Source organism: Oncorhynchus nerka, linkage group LG23 (assembly GCF_034236695.1).
Source record: "Oncorhynchus nerka isolate Pitt River linkage group LG23, Oner_Uvic_2.0, whole genome shotgun sequence".
Lineage (NCBI taxonomy): Eukaryota > Metazoa > Chordata > Actinopteri > Salmoniformes > Salmonidae > Oncorhynchus > Oncorhynchus nerka.
The window spans coordinates 10524074-10543739 of record NC_088418.1 but is presented as its reverse complement, the minus strand read 5'-3'; the positions used below and the strand labels follow the sequence as shown (position 1 = coordinate 10543739).

At 45.8% G+C, this 19666-nt stretch overlaps 1 protein-coding gene across 1 annotated transcript in view; it reads left to right on the top strand.

Annotated features, from left to right (window-relative positions):
• The window catches only part of LOC115124815 (germ cell-specific gene 1-like protein), a 35068-nt gene extending 15645 nt beyond the window's left edge, over positions 1–19423 (top strand). The window contains exons 4-5 of the mRNA XM_065008411.1: positions 18332–18443; positions 19075–19423. Coding sequence (XP_064864483.1) covers positions 18332–18443; positions 19075–19417 — 455 coding nt within the window. The 3' untranslated portion in view covers positions 19418–19423. The remainder of the gene's footprint in view (positions 1–18331; positions 18444–19074) is intronic.
• The last annotated feature ends 243 nt before the right edge of the window (positions 19424–19666 follow it).

The window sequence follows — 19666 nt, the reverse complement described above, 5'->3', positions numbered from 1 at the left end:
TTATCCTGTCCTGTCTACAGTCTCATCTCAGGGGAGTTATCCTGTCCTGCCTACAGTCTCATCTCAGTGATCCTGTCCTGTCTACAGTCTCATCTCAGGGAGTTATCCTGTCCTGTCTACAGTCTCATCTCAGGGGAGTTATCCTGTCCTGTCTACAGTCTCATCTCAGGGAGTTATCCTGTCCTGTCTACAGTCTCATCTCAGGGAGTTATCCTGTCCTGTCCTGTCTCATCTCAGGGAGTTATCCTGTCCTGTCTACAGTCTCATCTCAGGGGAGTTATCCTGTCCTGCCTACAGTCTCATCTCAGGAGAGTTATCCTGTCCTGTCCTGTCTACATCTCAGGGGAGTTATCCTGTCCTGTCTACATCTCAGGGGAGTTATCCTGTCCTGTCTACATCTCAGGGGAGTTATCCTGTCCTGTCTACAGTCTCATCTCAGGGGAGTTATCCTGTCCTGTCCTGTCTACATCTCAGGGGAGTTATCCTGTCCTGTCTACAACTCAGGGGAGTTATCCTGTCCTGTCTACATCTCAGGGGAGTTATCCTGTCCTGTCTACAGTCTCATCTCAGGGGAGTTATCCTGTCCTGTCTACAGTCTCATTTCAGGGGAGTTATCCTGTCCTGTCTACATCTCAGGGGAGTTATCCTGTCCTGTCTACAGTCTCATCTCAGGGAGTTATCCTGTCCTTACAGTCTCATCTCAGGGGAGTTATCCTGTCCTGTCTACAGTCTCATCTCAGGAGAGATATCCTGTCCTGTCTACAGTCTCATCTCAGGGGAGTTATCCTGTCCTGTCTACAGTCTCATCTCAGGGGAGTTATCCTGTCCTGTCTACAGTCTCATCTCAGGGGAGTTATCCTGTCCTGTCCTGTCTACATCTCAGGGGAGTTATCCTGTCCTGTCTACAGTCTCATCTCAGGGGAGTTATCCTGTCCTGCCTACAGTCTCATCTCAGGAGAGTGATCCTGTCCTGTCTACAGTCTCATCTCAGGGGAGTTATCCTGTCCTGTCCTGTCTACATCTCAGGGGAGTTGTCCTGTCCTGTCTACAGTCTCATCTCAGGGGAGTTATCCTGTCCTGTCTACAGTCTCATCTCAGGGAGTTATCCTGTCCTGCCTACAGTCTCATCTCAGGGAGTTATCCTGTCCTGTCTACAGTCTCATCTCAGGGAGTTATCCTGTCCTGTCTACAGTCTCATTTCAGGGGAGTTATCCTGTCCTGTCTATATCTCAGGGGAGTTATCCTGTCCTGTCTACAGTCTCATCTCAGGGGAGTTATCCTGTCCTGTCTACAGTCTCATTTCAGGGGAGTTATCCTGTCCTGTCTACAGTCTCATCTCAGGAGAGTTATCCTGTCCTGTCTACATCTCAGGGGAGTTATCCTGTCCTGTCTACAGTCTCACCTCAGGGGAGTTATCCTGTCCTGTCTACATCTCAGGGGAGTTATCCTGTCCTGCCTACAGTCTCATCTCAGGGGAGTTATCCTGTCCTGTCTACAGTCTCATCTCAGGGGAGTTATCCTGTCTACAGTCTCATCTCAGGGGAGTTATCCTGTCCTGTCTACAGTCTCATTTCAGGGGAGTTATCCTGTCCTGTCTACATCTCAGGGGAGTTATCCTGTCCTGTCTACATCTCAGGGGAGTTATCCTGTCCTGTCTACAGTCTCATCTCAGGGGAGTTATCCTGTCCTGCCTACAGTCTCATCTCAGGGGAGTTATTCTGTCCTGCCTACAGTCTCATCTCAGGAGAGTTATCCTGTCCTGTCTACATCTCAGGGGAGTTATCCTGTCCTGCCTACAGTCTCATCTCAGGGGAGTTATCCTGTCCTGTCTACATCTCAGGGGAGTTATCCTGTCCTGTCTACAGTCTCATCTCAGGAGAGTTATCCTGTCCTGTCTACAGTCTCATTTCAGGGGAGTTATCCTGTCCTGTCTACATCTCAGGGGAGTTATCCTGTCCTGTCTACAGTCTCATCTCAGGAGAGTTATCCTGTCCTGCCTACAGTCTCATCTCAGGGGAGTTATCCTGTCCTGTCTACAGTCTCATCTCAGGGGAGTTATCCTGTCCTGTCTACAGTCTCATTTCAGGGGAGTTATCCTGTCCTGTCTACAGTCTCATCTCAGGGGAGTTATCCTGTCCTGTCTACATCTCAGGGGAGGTATCCTGTCCTGTCTACAGTCTCATCTCAGGGGAGTTATCCTGTCCTGTCTACAGTCTCATCTCAGGGGAGTTATCCTGTCCTGTCTACAGTCTCATCTCAGGGGAGTTATCCTGTCCTGTCTACAGTCTCATCTCAGGGGAGTTATCCTGTCCTGTCTACAGTCTCATTTCAGGGAGTTATCCTGTCCTGTCTACATCTCAGGGAGTTATCCTGTCCTGTCTACAGTCTCATCTCAGGAGAGTTATCCTGTCCTGTCTACAGTCTCATTTCAGGGAGTTATCCTGTCCTGTCTACATCTCAGGGGAGTTATCCTGTCCTGTCTACAGTCTCATCTCAGGAGAGTTATCCTGTCCTGCCTACAGTCTCATCTCAGGGGAGTTATCCTGTCCTGTCTACAGTCTCATCTCAGGGGAGTTATCCTGTCCTGTCTACAGTCTCATTTCAGGGGAGTTATCCTGTCCTGTCTACAGTCTCATCTCAGGGGAGTTATCCTGTCCTGTCTACATCTCAGGGGAGGTATCCTGTCCTGTCTACAGTCTCATCTCAGGGGAGTTATCCTGTCCTGTCTACAGTCTCATCTCAGGGGAGTTATCCTGTCCTGTCTACAGTCTCATCTCAGGAGAGTTATCCTGTCCTGTCTACAGTCTCATCTCAGGGGAGTTATCCTGTCCTGTCTACAGTCTCATTTCAGGGGAGGTATCCTGTCCTGTCTACAGTCTCATCTCAGGGGAGTTATCCTGTCCTGTCTACAGTCTCATCTCAGGAGAGTTATCCTATCCTGTCTACAGTCTCATCTCAGGGAGTTATCCTGTCTGTCTACAGTCTCATCTCAGGGGAGTTATCCTGTCCTGTCTACAGTCTCATCTCAGGGAGTTATCCTGTCCTGTCTACAGTCTCATCTCAGGGAGTTATCCTGTCCTGTCTACAGTCTCATTTCAGGGAGTTATCCTGTCCTGTCTACAGTCTCATCTCAGGGAGTTATCCTGTCCTGCCTACAGTCTCATCTCAGGGGAGTTATCCTGTCTACAGTCTCATCTCAGGGGAGTTATCCTGTCCTGCCTACAGTCTCATCTCAGGGGAGTTATCCTGTCTACAGTCTCATCTCAGGGGAGTTATCCTGTCCTGTCTACAGTCTCATCTCAGGAGAGTTATCCTGTCCTGTCTACAGTCTCATCTCAGGGGAGTTATTCTGTCCTGTCTACAGTCTCATCTCAGGGGAGTTATCCTGTCCTGTCTACAGTCTCATTTCAGGGGAGTTATCCTGTCCTGTCTACATCTCAGGGAGTTATCCTGTCAGTCTCATCTCAGGGAGTTATCCTGTCCTGTCTACAGTCTCATCTCAGGGGAGTTATCCTGTCCTGTCTACAGTCTCATCTCAGGGGAGTTATCCTGTCCTGCCTACAGTCTCATCTCAGGGGAGTTATTCTGTCCTGCCTACAGTCTCATCTCAGGAGAGTTATCCTGTCCTGTCTACATCTCAGGGGAGTTATCCTGTCCTGCCTACAGTCTCATCTCAGGGGAGTTATCCTGTCCTGTCTACATCTCAGGGGAGTTATCCTGTCCTGTCTACAGTCTCATTTCAGGGGAGTTATCCTGTCCTGTCTACATCTCAGGGGAGTTATCCTGTCCTGTCTACAGTCTCATCTCAGGAGAGTTATCCTGTCCTGCCTACAGTCTCATCTCAGGGGAGTTATCCTGTCCTGTCTACAGTCTCATCTCAGGGGAGTTATCCTGTCCTGTCTACAGTCTCATTTCAGGGGAGTTATCCTGTCCTGTCTACATCTCAGGGGAGTTATCCTGTCCTGTCTATAAGTCTCATCTCAGGGGAGTTATCCTGTCCTGTCTACAGTCTCATCTCAGGGGAGTTATCCTGTCCTGTCTACAGTCTCATCTCAGGAGAGTTATCCTGTCCTGTCTACAGTCTCATTTCAGGGGAGTTATCCTGTCCTGTCTACAGTCTCATCTCAGGGGAGTTATCCTTTCCTGTCTACATCTCAGGGGAGTTATCCTGTCCTGTCTATAAGTCTCATCTCAGTGGAGTTATCCTGTCCTGTCTACAGTCTCATTTCAGGGGAGTTATCCTGTCCTGTCTACAGTCTCATCTCAGGGGAGTTATCCTGTCCTGCCTACAGTCTCATCTCAGGGGAGTTATCCTGTCTACAGTCTCATCTCAGGGGAGTTATCCTGTCCTGCCTACAGTCTCATCTCAGGGGAGTTATCCTGTCTACAGTCTCATCTCAGGGGAGTTATCCTGTCCTGTCTACAGTCTCATCTCAGGAGAGTTATCCTGTCCTGTCTACAGTCTCATCTCAGGGGAGTTATTCTGTCCTGTCTACAGTCTCATCTCAGGGGAGTTATCCTGTCCTGTCTACAGTCTCATTTCAGGGGAGTTATCCTGTCCTGTCTACATCTCAGGGGAGTTATCCTGTCCTGTCTACATCTCAGTCGAGTTATCCTGTCCTGTCTACAGTCTCATCTCAGGGGAGTTATCCTGTCCTGTCTACAGTCTCATCTCAGGGGAGTTATCCTGTCCTGCCTACAGTCTCATCTCAGGGGAGTTATTCTGTCCTGCCTACAGTCTCATCTCAGGAGAGTTATCCTGTCCTGTCTACATCTCAGGGGAGTTATCCTGTCCTGCCTACAGTCTCATCTCAGGGGAGTTATCCTGTCCTGTCTACATCTCAGGGGAGTTATCCTGTCCTGTCTACAGTCTCATTTCAGGGGAGTTATCCTGTCCTGTCTACATCTCAGGGGAGTTATCCTGTCCTGTCTACAGTCTCATCTCAGGAGAGTTATCCTGTCCTGCCTACAGTCTCATCTCAGGGGAGTTATCCTGTCCTGTCTACAGTCTCATCTCAGGGGAGTTATCCTGTCCTGTCTACAGTCTCATTTCAGGGGAGTTATCCTGTCCTGTCTACATCTCAGGGAGTTATCCTGTCCTGTCTATAAGTCTCATCTCAGGGGAGTTATCCTGTCCTGTCTACAGTCTCATCTCAGGGGAGTTATCCTGTCCTGTCTACACTCTCATCTCAGGAGAGTTATCCTGTCCTGTCTACAGTCTCATCTCAGGGGAGTTATCCTATCCTGTCTACAGTCTCATTTCAGGGGAGTTATCCTGTCCTGTCTACAGTCTCATCTCAGGGGAGTTATCCTTTCCTGTCTACATCTCAGGGGAGTTATCCTGTCCTGTCTATAAGTCTCATCTCAGTGGAGTTATCCTGTCCTGTCTACAGTCTCATCTCAGGGGAGTTATCCTGTCCTGTCTACAGTCTCATCTCAGGAGAGTTATCCTGTCCTGTCTACAGTCTCATCTCAGGGGAGTTATCCTGTCCTGTCTACAGTCTCATTTCAGGGGAGTTATCCTGTCCTGTCTACAGTCTCATCTCAGGGGAGTTATCCTGTCCTGTCTACAGTCTCATCTCAGGAGAGTTATCCTGTCCTGTCTACAGTCTCATCTCAGGGGAGTTATCCTGTCTACAGTCTCATCTCAGGGGAGTTGCCCGGTCTACAGTCTCATCTCAGGGGAGTTATCCTGTCTACAGTCTCATCTCAGGGGAGTTATCCTGTCCTGTCTACAGTCTCATCTCAGGGGAGTTATCCTGTCCTGTCTACAGTCTCATCTCAGTGGAGTTATCCTGTCCTGTCTACAGTCTCATCTCAGGGGAGTTATCCTGTCCTGCCTACAGTCTCATCTCAGGGGAGTTATTCTGTCTACAGTCTCATCTCAGGGGAGTTATCCTGTCCTGCCTACAGTCTCATCTCAGGGGAGTTATCATGTCTACAGTCTCATCTCAGGGGAGTTATCCTGTCCTGTCTACAGTCTCATCTCAGGAGAGTTATCCTGTCCTGTCTACAGTCTCATCTCAGGGGAGTTATCCTGTCCTGTCTACAGTCTCATCTCAGTGGAGTTATCCTGTCCTGTCTACATCTCAGGGGAGTTATCCTGTCTACAGTCTCATCTCAGGGGAGTTATCCTGTCTACAGTCTCATCTCAGGGGAGTTATCCTATCCTGTCTACAGTCTCATCTCAGGGGAGTTATCCTGTCCTGTCTACAGTCTCATCTCAGGGGAGTTATCCTGTCCTGTCTACAGTCTCATCTCAGGGGAGTTATCCTGTCCTGTCTACAGTCTCATCTCAGGGGAGTTATCCTGTCCTGCCTACAGTCTCATCTCAGGGGAGTTATCCTGTCCTGTCTACAGTCTCATCTCAGGGGAGTTATCCTGTCCTGTCTACAGTCTCAGGGGAGTTATCCTGTCCTGTCTACAGTCTCAGGGGAGTTATCCTGTCCTGTCTACAGTCTCATCTCAGGGGAGTTATCCTGTCCTGTCTTCATCTCAGGGGAGTTATCCTGTCCTGTCTTCATCTCAGGGGAGTTATCCTGTCCTGTCTACATCTCAAGGGAGTTATCCTGTCCTGTCTACAGTCTCATCTCAGGGGAGTTATCCTGTCCTGTCTACAGTCTCATCTCAGGGGAGTTATCCTGTCCTGTCTACAGTCTCATCTCAGGGGAGTTATCCTGTCCTGTCTACAGTCTCATCTCAGGGGAGTTATCCTGTCCTGCCTACAGTCTCATCTCAGGGAGTTATCCTGTCCTGTCTACAGTCTCATCTCAGGAGAGTTATCCTGTCCTGTCTATAGTCTCATTTCAGGGGAGTTATCCTGTCCTGTCTACAGTCTCATCTCAGGGGAGTTATCCTGTCCTGTCTACAGTCTCATCTCAGGGGAGTTATCCTGTCCTGTCTACAGTCTCATCTCAGGAGAGTTATCCTGTCCTGTCTACATCTCAGGGGAGTTATCCTGTCCTGTCTACAGTCTCATCTCAGGGGAGTTATCCTGTCCTGTCTACAGTCTCATCTCAGGGGAGTTATCCTGTCCTGTCTACATCTCAGGGGAGTTATCCTGTCCTGTCTACAGTCTCATCTCAGGAGAGTTATCCTGTCCTGTCTACATCTCAGGGGAGTTATCCTGTCTACAGTCTCATCTCAGGGGAGTTATCCTGTCCTGTCTACAGTCTCATCTCAGGGGAGTTATCCTGTCTACAGTCTCATCTCAGGGGAGTTATCCTGTCCTGTCTACAGTCTCATCTCAGGAGAGTTATCCTGTCCTGTCTACAGTCTCATCTCAGGGGAGTTATCCTGTCCTGTCTACAGTCTCATCTCAGGGGAGTTATCCTGTCCTGTCTACAGTCTCATCGCAGGGGAGTTATCCTGTCCTGCCTACAGTCTCATTTCAGGGGAGTTATCCTGTCCTGTCTCATCTCAGGGGAGTTATCCTGTCCTGTCTACAGTCTCATCTCAGGGAAGTTATCCTGTCTACAGTCTCATCTCAGGGGAGTTATCCTGTCCTGCCTACAGTCTCATCTCAGGGGAGTTATCCTGTCCTGTCTACAGTCTCATCTCAGGGGAGTTATCCTGTCTACAGTCTCATCTCAGGGGAGTTATCCTGTCCTGCCTACAGTCTCATCTCAGGGGAGTTATCATGTCCTGTCTACAGTCTCATCTCAGGGGAGTTATCCTATCCTGCCTACAGTCTCATCTCAGGAGAGTTATCCTGTCCTGTCTACATCTCAGGGGAGTTATCCTGTCCTGTCTACAGTCTCACCTCAGGGGAGTTATCCTGTCCTGTCTACATCTCAGGGGAGTTATCCTGTCCTGTCTACAGTCTCATCTCAGGGGAGTTATCCTGTCCTGTCTACAGTCTCATTTCAGGGGAGTTATCCTGTCCTGTCTACATCTCAGGGGAGTTATCCTGTCCTGTCTACATCTCAGGGGAGTTATCCTGTCCTGTCTACATCTCAGGGGAGTTATCCTGTCCTGTCTACAGTCTCATCTCAGGGGAGTTATCCTGTCCTGCCTACAGTCTCATCTCAGGGGAGTTATTCTGTCCTGCCTACAGTCTCATCTCAGGAGAGTTATCCTGTCCTGTCTACATCTCAGGGGAGTTATCCTGTCCTGCCTACAGTCTCATCTCAGGGGAGTTATCCTGTCCTGTCTACATCTCAGGGGAGTTATCCTGTCCTGTCTACAGTCTCATCTCAGGGGAGTTATCCTGTCCTGTCTACAGTCTCATCTCAGGAGAGTTATCCTGTCCTGTCTACAGTCTCATCTCAGGGGAGTTATCATGTCCTGTCTACAGTCTCATCTCAGGGGAGTTATCCTGTCCTGTCTACATCTCAGGAGAGTTATCCTGTCCTGTCTACAGTCTCATCTCAGGAGAGTTATCCTGTCCTGTCTACAGTCTCATCTCAGGGGAGTTGTCCTGTCTACAGTCTCATCTCAGGGGAGTTATCCTGTCCTGCCTACAAGTCTCATCTCAGGGGAGTTATCCATCTATACCGACATCCATGCCCACATCCATACCCACATCCTTACCCACATCCATATCCACATCCATACCCACATATATACCCACATATATTCCCACATCCATATCCACACCTATACCCACACCTATACCAACATATATACCCACATCCATACCCACATCTATACCCAGATCTATACCCAGATCAATACCCATATCTATACCCAGATCAATACCCATATCTATACCCAGATCTATACCCAGATCTATACTCAGATCTATACCCAGATCTATACCCACATCTATACCTACATCTATACCCAGATATATACCCAGATCTATACTCAGATCTATACCCATATATATACCCACATCTATACCCACACATTCAGTCAGCAGATCATTTCTACAAAATAAATACACATATATATATATATATACACTGCTCAAAAAAATAAAGGGAACACTAAACGGGCGGTCGAAATTTGCACCTTGTCTATTCTATTACTCTAACTCTCAACAGGAGGTTGATACCCCGACTGAGTTCCTAAATATACACTGCTCAAAAAAATAAAGGGAACACTTAAACAACACAATGTAACTCCAAGTCAATCACTCTTCTGTGAAATCAAACTGTCCACTTAGGAAGCAACACTGATTGACAATACATTTGGTGGAAATTATAGGCAATTAGCAAGACACCCCCAATAAAGGAGTGGTTCTGCAGGTGGTGACCACAGACCACTTCTCAGTTCCAATGCTTTCTGGCTGATGTTTTGGTCACTTTTGAATGCTGGCGGTGCTTTCACTCTAGTGGTAGCATGAGACGGAGTCTACAACCCACACAAGTGGCTCAGGTAGTGCAGCTCATCCAGGATGGCACATCAATGCGAGCTGTGGCAAGAAGGTTTGCTGTGTCTGTCAGCGTAGTGTCCAGAGCATGGAGGCGCTACCAGGAGACAGGCCAGTACATCAGGAGATGTGGAGGAGGCCGTAGGAGGGCAACAACCCAGCAGCAGGACCACTACCTCCGCCTTTGTGCAAGGAGGAGCAGGAGGAGCACTGCAAAATGACCTCCAGCAGGCCACAAATGTGCATGTGTCTGCTCAAACGGTCAGAAACAGACTCCATGAGGGTGGTATGAGGGCCCGACATCCACAGGTGGGGGTTGTGCTTACAGCCCAACACCGTGCAGGACGTTTGGCATTTGCCAGAGAACACCAAGATTGGCAAATTCGCCACTGGCGCCCTGTGTTTTTCACAGATGAAAGCAGGTTCACACTGAGCACATGTGACAGACGTGACAGAGTCTGGAGACGCCGTGGAGAATGTTCTGCTGCCTGCAACATCCTCCAGCATGACCGGTTTGGCGGTGGGTCAGTCATGGTGTGGGGTGGCATTTCTTTGGGGGGCCGTACAGCCCTCCATGTGCTCGCCAGAGGTAGCCTGACTGCCATTAGGTACCGAGATGTGATCCTCAGACACCTTGTGAGACCATATGCTGGTGCGGTTGGCCCTGGGTTCCTCCTAATGCAAGACAATGCTAGACCTCATGTGGCTGGAGTGTGTCAGCAGTTCCTGCAAGAGGAAGGCATTGATGCTATGGACCGCCCGTTCCCCAGAACTGAATCCAATTGAGCACATCTGGGACATCATGTCTTTCTCCATCCACCAACGCCACGATGCACCACAGACTGTCCAGGAGTCTGGGAGGAGATCCCCCAGGAGACCATCCGCCACTTTATCAGGAGCATGCCCAGGCGTTGTAGGGAGGTCATACAGGCACGTGGAGGCCACACACACTACTGAGCCTCATTTTGACTTGTTTTAAGGGCATTACATTAAAGTTGGAACAGCCTGTAGTGTGGTTTTCCACTTTAATTTTGAGTGTGACTCCAAATCCAGACCTCCATGGGTTGATACATTTGATTTCCATTGATCATTTTTGTGTGATTTTGTTGTCAGCACATTCAACTATGTAAAGAAAAAAGTATTTAATAAGAATATTTCATTAATTCAGATCTAGGATGTGTTATTTTAGTGTTCCCTTTATTTTTTTGAGCAGTGTATATATATATATATATGTGTATTTATTTTTTTGAAATGATCTGCCGGCCTAGAGAAAGGGGGCCGCCAGTTGCCAATCCCTGATCCAAATAAATCAGTAAAAGGGTTTTCCTTTGTGACTGTTTTTATTGTGTTCATCTAGGTTATAGAGAAGCTTAAACAGTTTACCTAGCTCAGCATCTTGTTGTAATGGTTTCTACAGGAATGCTAGAGGCCAGAAACTAGAGAAACCCTTATTAAACTAATTGATCGTGGAGTGTATGGAGAGAGGGAGAGAGAGGGAATGTAGAGAGACAAAAGGGTGAGAGGGGAGAGAGAGAGGAGTATGAAGGGAGAGAGAGATGGGGGTAGAGAGAGAGGGGGGGTAGAGAGAGAGAGAGAGGTAGAGAGAGAGGTAAGACAGAGAGAGAGAGAGAGAGAGAGAGAGAGAGAGAGAGAGAGAGAGAGAGAGGGAAAATACACTTTCACTATCTCAGGTCTTTGTTTTAGCACAAACAGCCCATATGGGTGATTAATTTCATGCTTTACCATTACCAAGAAGAGAACAACTCTACACACCAGTCTGGGTAATAAGCCTGGCTAAGTTTTAGAGAGGAAAGATAAGGTGGTGTGCAAGTAGAGGTGCTACCTGGCTCTCCATACACATACAAGACAGATGGAAACTACAGGGGAGCAGAATTATCTCATGTCCAAAATCCAAAATGCTTGATGTGGAATGAACTCCAATCAAACACTGCCACTGAAAAGCATATTATTAAATCTGTAGGAAACGTATCATGACCGACCGGCTCGATTCGATCTTATGTAGCAAAATTTGAAATGGTGTATTTTACATGGGATAAAAGTAGAAACTCAGAGCTAGACAATGGTATATCATACACTACAGTTTGGAACAATGGGAAAGTAATTCTGCTTTGAAAGTTGATAAACTTGTAACCTCACTTTTGAGACAGCTCTTCTTTCTCTACACCCATTCAGCATCGTTCACACCCTCTTAGGCCTTAGCCCCACCCATCTCTTTAAGGATTCACATGTACTAAACAACAAATGATTTCAAGACTGGTTTAAACTACGGGTGTGTTTGTACATTTTATCTGGAGTGCCAGAGTGTGCTCTGGGCGGTCGTAAACTGAGAGCGTTGTCAGATTGTCCCTTCGTAAATTCTGAGCGTTTCGCTCTCAGAGCATTCAGAGTGCACTCTGGCCAAGGAGTAGGGTTGATCCAAGTGTTCTGACCTAACAACAGCAATCAACCAGGTTCAATGTTAGCTAGCTAACATTAATGACTAGCAATACAAATTGGCTCTCTGAGATCATTATTATAATATTACTACACGTAACTTTAGCTAGCCAGCCAGCTAACATTAGCTAGCTAGCTAGCAGTACACTTTAACTTGAAATGGCAACATTTGTCTAACATTAGGCTATAACTAGCCAAGCAAATGGCTCTGAGATACGAATAATAAGTTCATACACGTGACGTTAGCTAGCTAGCCAACCAGCTAACATTAGCTAGCGAGCTAACAGTACACTTTAACTTGAAATGAAATTGACTTTCTGACAAAATTAGAAATGTGTAATATCTGAAAATGTAGCTAGCTACAAAAAAAAATGCATTTCGATAAAATAAACAAAAAAAAGTTTACGTTCAAATGGCTATCCTGGTAGTGACGCGAGACATACGCCTAGTTTCCTGAAACGAGTCACATACGACCAACGTCAGCAGAATTCCAGCCCTGACTCTGTCAAGGAAGGCTAGGTTACACCGTACAAGGCTCTTCATGCTAAGTGTGTGGATTCGGACTGAAGCTCCGGTAGTTTGTAAAGAGGATGTCTGACATGATTGATTAACATATATAGAAATATGCTGAGAATTAACATGAGAGTGAATGGAAGAAGGGGGATGCTGAGAACACGTTCTCTGCTGCTATCAGCTCTGCTCTTGTTCAGTCTGAGATTTGGGGGGCTTAACCACTAATCGGATTGGCACAGAGTCTGTTTGTTATTCCTCATGTTTTTTTCTGTTCCCTCACTTTTTTGGGAGTCTGAGGAGATCCTTTGCTTCGGCTGTCATATTACTACCCCAGCCGGAAATAGAGGGGGGAGGGAGGAGAGAGAGAGAGAGATGTGAAAAGGACAGAGAAATATGTGAGAGAGAGAGGGGAAAGGACAGAGAGATGTGTGTGAGAGAGAGAGGGGGGGAAGGTCAGAGAGAGATGTGAGAGAGATGGGGGGAAAGGTCAGAGAGAGAGCGAGAGAGAGAGAGAAGTAGGAGAAATAGAAAGAAAGAGCGAGAAAGAAAGAGAAAGAGATGTAGGACAAACAGAGAGAGAGAGAGAGAAAGAGTGATGTGGGAGAAAGAGAGAGATAAAGATTTCATGAGCTGAAATAAAAGATCACAGAAATGTCTCTCAAATTTTATGCATCCTTGTTTGTGAGCATTTCTCCTTTGTCAATATAATCCATCTACCTGACAGGTGTGGAATATCAAGATGATAATTGCATGATAATTACAATAAAAGGCCACAGATGTCTAAAATGTGCGGTTTTGTCACACGACACAATGCCACAGATGTCTAAAATGTGCGGTTTTGTCACACGACACAATGCCACAGATGTCTAAAATGTGCGGTTTTGTCACACGACACAATGCCACAGATGTCTAAAATGTGCGGTTTTGTCACACGACACAATGCCACAGATGTCTAAAATGTGCGGTTTTGTCACACGACACAATGCCACAGATGTCTAAAATGTGCGGTTTTGTCACACGACACAATGCCACAGATGTCTAAAATGTGCGGTTTTGTCACACGACACAATGCCACAGATGTCTAAAATGTGCGGTTTTGTCACACGACACAATGCCACAGATGTCTAAAATGTGCGGTTTTGTCACACGACACAATGCCACAGATGTCTAAAATGTGCGGTTTTGTCACACGACACAATGCCACAGATGTCTAAAATGTGCGGTTTTGTCACACGACACAATGCCACAGATGTCTAAAATGTGCGGTTTTGTCACACGACACAATGCCACAGATGTCTAAAATGTGCGGTTTTGTCACACGACACAATGCCACAGATGTCTAAAATGTGCGGTTTTGTCACACGACACAATGCCACAGATGTCTAAAATGTGCGGTTTTGTCACACGACACAATGCCACAGATGTCTAAAATGTGCGGTTTTGTCACACGACACAATGCCACAGATGTCTAAAATGTGCGGTTTTGTCACACGACACAATGCCACAGATGTCTAAAATGTGCGGTTTTGTCACACGACACAATGCCACAGATGTCTAAAATGTGCGGTTTTGTCACACGACACAATGCCACAGATGTCTAAAATGTGCGGTTTTGTCACACGACACAATGCCACAGATGTCTAAAATGTGCGGTTTTGTCACACGACACAATGCCACAGATGTCTAAAATGTGCGGTTTTGTCACACGACACAATGCCACAGATGTCTAAAATGTGCGGTTTTGTCACACGACACAATGCCACAGATGTCTAAAATGTGCGGTTTTGTCACACGACACAATGCCACAGATGTCTAAAATGTTGAGGGAATGTGCAATTGGCCCGCTGACTGTAGGAATGTCCACCAGAGCTGTTGCCAGGAAATGTAATGTTCATTTCTCTACCATATGCCGCCTCCAACGTCATTTTAGAGAATCTTTGCGGTACGTTCAACCGGCCTCACAACCGTTAGACCACGCCAACCCAGGAACTCCACATTCGGCATCTTCACCTGCGTGATCGCCTGAGACCCGTCACCCAGACAACTGATGAAACTGAGGAGTATATATGTCTGTCATAAAGCCCTTTTGTGGGAAAAAAAAAACATTCTGATTGGCTGAGCCTAACTCCCCAGTAGGTGGACCTGGCTCTCAAGTGGGTGGGCCCATGCCTTCCCAGGCCAAGCCATGGCTGTGCCACTGCCCAGTCATGTAAAATCCATAGATTACGTCCGAATGAATTTATATCAATTGACTGATTTTCTGACATTGACTGATCAACTGTGACTCAGTAAAATCTTTGAAATTGTCGCATGTTGCATTTATATTTTTGTTCAGTATTTGTCTCACAAGTTGACAGCACATTACCGTACATTACAGTACACAGTACAATAAAGAAAATTAGAGTACAGTACAACACAGTAGAGTACAGTACAACACAGTAGAGTACATTAAAACACAGTAGAGTACAGTACAACACAGTAGAGTACAGTACAACACAGTAGAGTACAGTACAATAAAGAAAAGTAAAATATAGTGTACTGTATTGTACCCTACTTTACTCTAATGCACTCAACTGAACTATACTGTACTGTAGTGTACTCTACTTAACTATACTGTACTGTACTGCACTCTACTGAACTATACTGTACTGTAGTGTACTCTACTTAACTATACTGTACTGTACTGCACTCTACTGAACTATACTGTACTGTAGTGTACTCTACTTAACTATACTATAGTGTACTCGACTGAACTAAACTGTGCTGTAGAGTACTCTACTGAACTATACTGTACTGTAGAGTACTGAACTAAACTATACTGTAGAGTACTCTACTGAACTATACTGTACTGTAGAGTACTCTACTGAATTCAACAATATCGTACTCTAATGTACTCTACTGAACTATACTGTACTGTAGTGTACTCTACTGAATTAAACTGTACTGTAGTGTACTCTACTGAATTAAATAATATCGTACTCTAATGCACTCTACTTAACTATACTGTACTGTACTCAACTGAACTAAACTGTACTGTAGAGTACTCTACTGAATTAAATAATATCGTACTCTAATGCACTCTACTTAACTATACTGTACTGTACTCAACTGAACTAAACTGTACTGTAGAGTACTCTACTGAATTAAATAATATCGTACTCTAATGCACTCTACTTAACTATACTGTACTGTACTCTACTGAACTATACTGTACTGTAGTGTACTCTACTGAATTAAACTGTACTGTAGTGTACTCTACTGAATTAAATAATATCGTACTCTAATGCACTCTACTTAACTATACTGTACTGTACTCAACTGAACTAAACTGTACTGTAGAGTACTCTACTGAATTAAACAATATCGTACTCTAATGTACTCTACTTAACTATACTGTACTGTAGTGTACTCTACTGAATTAAACTGTACTGTAGTGTACTCTACTGAATTAAATAATATCGTACTCTAATGCACTCTACTTAACTATACTGTACTGTACTCAACTGAACTAAACTGTACTGTAGTGTACTCTACTGAATTAAATAATATCGTACTCTAATGCACTCTACTGAACTATACTGTACTGTACTCAACTGAACTAAACTGTACTGTAGTGTACTCTACTGAATTAAACAATATCGTACTCTAATGTACTCTACTGAATTAAACTGTACTGTAGTGTACTCTACTGAATTAAACTATACCGTACTCTACTGTACTCTACTGAATAAAACTCTACTGTCCTGTACCATACCATAATGTACTGCACTCTACTGAATAAAACTCTATTGTCCTGTACCATAGCATACCATGCTGTATTGTACTGTACTCTACTGTGATGTTAAAACGTCTGAAACAACCTGCAGGACGGTAGCTCTCCAGGAGAGCCCCGGCCTAGACATTTATGATTAGTTCAGAATTGGATCTGTTCCGAACAAATCTGTACTTGAGCTCTATAGAATAATACCCAGTGTGCCTTGCATGTGTTTGTTTTTCATAGGTATTTTCGAACATCTGGAAGATACTTTTTTTCACCTTACACTCAGCACCTAAAATGCACCTGGTTTCAATGTCTGGAAAAGACATATAAAGTAATAAGAATATGTACATATAACTAAACTCAGCAAAGATAATTTGTAAAAATCCAAATAACTTCACAGATCTTCATTGTAAAGGGTTTAAACACTGTTTCCCATGCTTGTTCAATGAACCATAAACAATTAAGGAACATGCACCTGTGGAACGGCGTTAAGACACTAACAGCTTACAGACGGCAGGCAATTGAGATCACAGTTATGAAAACTTAGGACACTAAAGAGGCCCTGCTACTGACTCTGAAAAAAAACAAAAGAAAGATGCCCAGAGTCCCTGCTCATCTGTGTGAACGTGCCTTAGGCATGCTACAAGGAGACATGAGGACTGAAGATGTGGCCAGGGCAATGAATTGCAATGTTCGTGTTGTGAGACGCCTAAGACAGAGCTACAGGGAGACACGACGGACAGCTGATCGTCCTCGCAGTGACAGACCACGTGTAACAACACCTGCATGTTCGGATCGGTACATCCGAACATCACACCTGTGAGACAGGTACAGGATGGCAACAACAACTGACCGAGTTACACGAGGAACGCACAATCTCTCCATCAGTGCTCAGATTGTCTGCAATAACCTGAGAGAGGTTGGACTGAGGGCTTGTAGGCCTGGTGTAAGGCACATCCTCACCAAACATTACCGGCAACAACCCACCATCGCTGGACCAGACAGGACTGGCAAAAAGTTATCTTTACTGACGAGTCGCGGTTTTGTCTCAGCAGGGGTGATGGTCGGATTTGCATTTATTGTCGAAGGAATGAGTGTTATACCGAGGCCTGTACTCGGGAGCGGGATCGATTTGGAGGTGGAGGGTCCATCATGGTCAGGGGCGGTGTGTCACAGCATCATCGGACTGAGCTTGTTGTCATTGCAGGCAATCTCAACGCTGTGCGTTACAGGGAAGACATCATCCTCCCTCATATGGTACCCTTCCTGCAGGCTCATCCTGACATGACCCTCCAGCATGACAATGCCACCAGCCATATTGTTGTTCTGTGCGTGATTTCCTGCAAGACAGGAATGTCAGTGTTCTGCCATGGCCAGAGCCCGGATCTCAATCCCATTGAGCATGTCTGGGACCTGTTGGAATGGAGGGTGAGGGCTAGGACCATTCCCCCCAGAAATGTCCAGGAACTTGCAGGTGCCTTGGTGGAAGAGTGGGGTAACATCTCACAGCAAGAACTGGCATATCTGGTGCAGTCCATGAGGAGGAGATGCACTGCAGTACTTAATGCAGTTGGTGGCCACACTAGATACTGACTGTTACTTTTGATTTTGACCCCCCCCCCTTTGTTCAGGGACACATTATTCAATTTCTGTTAGTCACATGTCTGTGGAACTTGTTCAGTTTATGTCTCAGTTGTTCAATCTTGTTATGTTCATACAAATATTTACACGTTAAATTTGCTGAAAATAAATGCAGTTGACAGTGAGGAGACGTTTCTTTTTTTGATGAGTTTATGTATTTTCATTTTTTTCACTGGATGATTGTCAGAGAGATTTGAGGTTTTTGGCAGAGAGATGGAAAGAGTGCAGAAAAACAGCTGCAAGTTAGCCAATAGTCCAGTTGATTGGTCATTCTTCCAGTCCTCTATGCTGGCAAAGCTCTTCTTCTCAGTTTACCTCAGTGCTGTTTTTCAGGTGTTTCCAGGTCTAGGAAAGCTGCTACAGATGGAGCAGTCTTTTGTTCCAGCCCAGCACTAAACACAGATGATTCAACAAATCAACTCATCATCAAGAAGTTTAGGATTAAGATTAAGGATTAGATTAAAGATTAGCTGAATATGGGATGGAAGAAATGGCTGCACACCCTGTAGTGCTCAAAGACGACAGTGGTTATCATGACATTATAGCTCAATACTGCCACCCTGTGGTGGAAAATATAACTCACCCACTTGTCTCTTGACGCTCCTTTCTACAGCACTAGACTCGTTTAACTTCTCTTGACATTCCAGGTCTGCTTGGCATGGTGGCCCACATGATGTTCACCACAGCCTTTCAGCTGACAGTCAGTCTGGGGCCAGAGGACTGGAAGCCTCAGTCATGGGACTACAGCTGGTCATACATGTAAGCACACACACACACACACACACACACACACACACACACACACACACACACACACAGAGAGAGTCTTGTACAACTAAACTTGTGGGGATACAAAATTCACAAAACCTTAACCCTAACATTAACCCCAAAGCCTAACCCTAACCCTAACCTTAACCCCAAAACCTAACCTTAACTCTAAACCTAAACCCTAGCTGCTTACCCTAACCATAAACCTAATACTAGCTCCTAACCCTAAAACTAACCCTAGCTCCTAACCCTAAACAGTAATTCTAACCTTAGCCCTAAACCCCTTAGAAACAGCATTTGATCTCGTGGGGACTAACAAAATGTCCTCAGTTGGTCAAATTTTTATTTGTTCACTATTCTTGTTGGGACTTCAGGTACCCACAAATATACAGTAGTTAAACATGTACACACACACACACACACACACACACACACACACACACACACACACACACACACACACACACACACAGATTCTATGCTCTATACACTGTATGGGGGGGGGGTTCCGTCGCCTCAGGTTGGAAGACCATACTTCTCATAGATACATTTTTTTCAGAATTTGTTACACATTTTCTTTATTCACTTTGTGTCTACCATTTCCTTCCTTCTTCTTCCCTAGCCTGGCGTGGAGCTCGTTCACAGCCTGCATGGCCTCCTCGGTCACCATCATCAATCGCTACACCAAGACCATTCTGGAGTTTAAACACAAGCGCAGGAACGTCCAGAAGAACCTGAAGATCAAGCAGAAGCTTCTGGAGCTGGACTCTGGACCAGGGGTCGGGGTGGGTCATGGGGGTCATGGGGGTCATGTGGAGCAAGTGTGGGACATGTACATCAGCTCAGTGCCCAACACGGCTGAGGAACTACTGGATCTCTCCAGCAACGGCAGGAAGCTGTCCAACGCATCAGTGTTCCTGGACTTGAACGATCTGCCAGATCCGATAAGAGAGGAGTACTTCTGAGAGAGGACTAGGGGACTGACCAAGGAACACACAATTACACACACACACACACACACACACACATACACACACACACACACACACATACACACACACACACACACACACACACACACACATACACACACACACACACACACACACACACACACACACACACACACACACACACACACACACACACACACACACACACACATACACACACACACACACACACACACACACACACACACAGTTCTTTCCAAA